Raw genomic sequence first — 4,667 nt, 5'->3', positions numbered from 1 at the left:
TCCAAGATTTTCATCTTGTTCACCTATCAAAAATGCTAAAGAAAAAAAAAGAAGGAGCTTGTATGCTTGCATTTTCTAGTTTTTATTGCTATATTTTTCATTTCTAAGTAGCCTTGATAAAAGTTTATCCCAGATTGAAGAAGAATGTATATATTCAAACTATGTATTGGTCAAAATACAATATAAATGCAAACACACATTCATTAAAGCAGAACTTTGTTTAATGAGGTATAATGGATTATCTGCCAGAATATGTGTCAGAAGTATAAAAAACCCAGCATCATACATCATACTGACTAAAACGGTGACTTGAAGAGCAGTAAAGGTTAAGGGAATATTAACACACACTATTATCCTGTTTTCAAGGTGTCTCTGATCCTCAGGGGATTTTGGAAACTGCAGGTCTACACAGACTACATGGAATATGGGAAGCTTAGAATTCAATATGTAATTTTCTCCGTAGGTATCTAGGTTATTACACCCACTTTTTTCTGTTGAGATATTCAGCCATGAGATTTTTTCAGTCACTGATGAATTACCCAGGAAAATAAGATTATGAAATCTCCATTCAAAATTCTGTAAAACTACTGAAAGTACAGTTTTGAGGAATCTTAGTCAAGACCCAACTTCCCCCAGTACAACTGGGATGACTTTCTGAGGGATCTACATTAATGCTTAGCCCCAGAAGTAATAGTGTCTTGTAGGTATGAATTATGCTACACCTGCAAATAAATGCAACCCATGCATAGTCCAACACAAACAGAACTCAGGCACTTCAAGCTTGATCAGCTCTCTCAGGCACTTCTTGTATGTGCTGCTTTGTCCTTTTTGAGGAATGTGTTTAGGTTTGAATCTTCAAAAGGTGTTTGCCGCTGATCAGGAAAAGGCAACACACTGTTGTCATCTTCAGGCATCTTGTTCCTGAGTGACACCTTAGGAGCAGGACCACTGGGCTAGAGACTTATCACATGACTGAATACTTCCCAGGAGCAAATTACAGAATGATGGTCAGATCCAAAGCATTGTAGGCATGTGAAATAAACAGGTGGATTGCAGGAGCCCAAAGCTGCACAGTCAAACAAGGGCCCTATTAAAGGCCGCCAAATTCTGGAGGTACTTGGGAGTACCTCCCCCTTTCAGCTGTAGCACGTCAGGCACTCAAAATTTGTACATGTGCTGACATTTCCAACCTGAGCAGTTCAGTGCCTCACTCCTGCTCAAGTCTCACCACAGCCAAATCTCAGTATTGTATTGCCTGAAGAAGTTACATACACTGACAGTCCTGTTGTCACAAAATATATTGGGACACAGAGGAGAAGGCAACACTGATCATCATACCCAGTCCTCCACTACCAGAGACAATCAGAACATGAGCAGCAATTCGGGCATTAAAGGAGTCAAGTACAAAAGCTTTCCCACCACTAACAAATGTTAGACCACCCAATAATTTCAGGAGGTGCTCAAAAACAAATGTGGCAATTACTAAATTTTGGGTTTAGCCATAGTTATTAAATCTAGACCATGGACCTGTAGTTCAGGTGCCCATCTTTTAAAATACAGTGATGAAGATCAAGTTCATGGCTGTGTATCAAAGATAATGAAAATGTAAAGATTTTATGAAAAGATTTATTCACTGACAACAAAACTTTCAGAAACCAAGTCCTAGTCAGTCAGACCAATCAAAATTAAATGCACATTGAAAGATGCAGATCATTATTTGACAAGTTATTTGGCATACTAAATTATCTTTCCAGAATAACAGGTGAGGAAACACAGTTTTTAGTCTGGTTCATTTACCCCATTTACTCCCACGGAAGTTGGCTCATGAAATAAGTCTAAAAAATTAACTGATACATTTGACAGATTTGCCCTTTCCACCAGCACTGTGGGCATAGACTATGATTCCAGATGTTACAGAACAGTTGGGTATTAATGGAATTTCTCATGTGGTTCCCCCTCCTCTCCCCCCTTACAAATTAGCATTATAGCGATCTCTGTTCTGAAAGTCTCTGTAAGCACGTTTTGCATCTGCTTTGCTGTGTGGGATTCTTCCAAAAGGTTCCAGATCATTGAAGCAGGCATCAAAAACTTCATCCACAGCTTTTTCTGCTGTTTCTTTGCTAACTTTTCGAACAGCCAGAATGGAACGAATTGCTCTGTCTCGTACACAAGTCTAAAGTGAAAAATAAATAAAGAAAAATCTGTCATTATTAGCATAATTTTTTCCAGATTTTGTCAAGTATTAACTCCTATTATAAAGGCAATAATTTTGTATGAAAGAAGAGTCAAACAGTGCCTGTAATAAGTATTAAAGTCAATTTTAGTTTCATCCTGTGTAAACTATGTGCTTTAGTTTTTCCATACACACATAAACCATGAGATAATTGTAAGACATTCCTTAGAACAGGAATTAAAATACAACTTGGCATTTGTTGTAGGTATTAAGTATTTGTAAAACTTGACTTGGGCACAAGAAAAAATATGTCAGAAAGAAACAGACACAAAGACCAGTTAGGATCTTTACAAACTGAAATGCTGTAAAACAAAGGAATGACTTCTCTACTGGCCTTCAATTTGATACTTCTCTTTATGGTAACTTTTTCTTACACAGTTTGTTTACCAAAAGATAAAAAAATATGTAAACATCATCTACAAGCTAACTGCCACTCTAACATCAGCAGCTACTTGGGTCTCCATCTGTAGACTTCATTACTATTTACAAAAATTAATTCCTACAAGACAACGCGGTTGTTTAGAAATCTTCTTATTTTGCTTCCTTCAGTTTTCAAAGACTTTTTAAAGATTGTCACCCACTTATAGTGGACAAGGTATTTCCACTACATTTCCTGCAAGCCCTGGTTTTTGTTTGGTTTTATTAGCCATCCACTGTCAGTGGTAATGCTTTAAAACATGACTAAGTATTCAAGAATTTCACTCCAATAAAAATAACGAGGTGGGAACAAAACCCTAAATCAGTCATTAAAGGTTAGTTAAGAGGAAACAGCAAGTCCATGGCATCTATTTCTTTTATAAAGTTTTCAGCTATGAAAGTGCAGGAGCCTGAGACCAAGTAGGTAAAGATGGCTCATAACGAATTATTCTATTTTAGCATCCAGAACCTTTACCTGATGGTGCCCTTTCAATCCAAATTTAAACCTGGCTATTTCATTCATCAATGTACAGTCTCCACTGAGATTAGCAGCTCGAATCTATTCAGAAAAATAAAAAGGCACAAGATCAGTGAAACACATGAAAATACAAAGTCAAAAAAGTTGTAGCAAATGCTTTTCTTCAGTATATTTCTGGTGATTGCTGATGGAGAATATTCCCAAGGCCACTTTAACTTCTTAAGTACCTGTTACTACCATACTCTTTACCTCCATCTCAGCCTCAGTGAACTGCAAAGTATTACCACAACCCTCAAGTTTCTCCAGGAACTACATCTCACATATACCTAAAGCTTAAATAAATGAGCAGTAGAGGTTACATGTATGTGTGTATGTATATATATGAACTGCTAGAAGAAAATGTAAAGTAGCATTCTCCACAATCTACATCAGAATCTGTTAGAAGGGCCAGGAAGAAAGGCAGATACCTTTCAAAGACTACAGCTGCAATACTCAGAAGAGCAGTAACACGTCTGTTTCACAAAAAGCCACATTTAAATGTTTTAGCTTGTTAACTGTCTTGTCCTGTACACTAGGATTTCTTTTGTCTGCTAAATGTTCTATACCCTACATGGTCTGTTAGGAAATGTAATTAAAACCTGATTTCCTATAATTATGTACCAGAGTGAAAATAAATGCATGGAAAATATGAAAAGGTAAGAATTAAAAAGCTGTCAACAAAAAAAGTAAATACCATATAATTAAGTAATCAAAAGACATGAAGTGAACAAATAATCCCAACAAGAGCAAGAACAGGCACTTAGTTTATATAAAACTTATATAAAAGGAGTTTTATGTAATACTTATGTTTGAGGCTTACATGCTTTATTCTGCACTGTGTAAATGCTTAGACAAAAAAAGATGATAGTTAATAATTCAGAATTATTGGATAGAGTTTACATGGCAAAATGTTAGCAGTGAGGGGCCTGCCAGGGTGGCTTTTGTGAGACTGGAGAAGCAGCTGTCCCTATATCAGACAGAGCCAGTTTTAACTGGTTTTAAAGCAGACCCACCACTAGTCAAAGCTGAGCCCATTAGTGGTGCTGGTTGTATCTCTGTGATGACATGTCTAAGAAAGGATAAAAAACACTACAGAGCAGCCGTGAGACGGAGGAGTGATGCCCCACAGACACCAAGACAGTGAGGAAGGAGGGGGAGGAGGTGCTGCAGGCATCAGAGGAGAGTCCCTGGCCACCTGTGGGGAAGAGCATGGAGACAGAAGTTGTCTCCCTGCAGTCTGTGAAACAACACAGTAGAGCAGATATCCCCACTGCAGACCAAGGAAGACGTCATGACACAAGAGACAAACATGCCCTGAAAAAGCAGCAGCCCACAGACAGCCCATGCAGGAGTAGATTTACTGTCAGGAACTGTGGGCCTTGGGGAACCAGTGCTGGAGCAGTCCATTCCTGAAAGACTCTATGCTGTGGAAAGAACTCAAGTTGGAGCAGGTCTTGAAGAATAGCAGCCCAAGGGAAAGACTCACATCGGAACAGCTCA

General features: G+C 38.2%; 1 protein-coding gene across 1 annotated transcript in view; it reads right to left on the bottom strand.

Moving 5' to 3' along the window:
• Positions 1–203: 203 nt before the first annotated feature.
• ATP23 (ATP23 metallopeptidase and ATP synthase assembly factor homolog) overlaps positions 204–4,667 on the bottom strand; it is a 20,633-nt gene continuing 16,169 nt past the window's right edge. Inside the window, exons 7-8 of the mRNA XM_017733167.1 lie at positions 3,126–3,209; positions 204–2,173 (exon numbers count right to left, since the gene is read on the bottom strand). Coding sequence (XP_017588656.1) covers positions 1,970–2,173; positions 3,126–3,209 — 288 coding nt within the window. The 3' untranslated portion in view covers positions 204–1,969. The remainder of the gene's footprint in view (positions 2,174–3,125; positions 3,210–4,667) is intronic.

The sequence above is a fragment of the Corvus brachyrhynchos genome, unplaced genomic scaffold (genome assembly GCF_000691975.1).
Source record: "Corvus brachyrhynchos isolate BGI_N302 unplaced genomic scaffold, ASM69197v1 scaffold32, whole genome shotgun sequence".
Classification (NCBI taxonomy): Eukaryota; Metazoa; Chordata; class Aves; order Passeriformes; family Corvidae; genus Corvus; species Corvus brachyrhynchos.
Note: the sequence above shows the minus strand (reverse complement) of the source record. Positions and strands in the feature narration are given on the sequence as shown.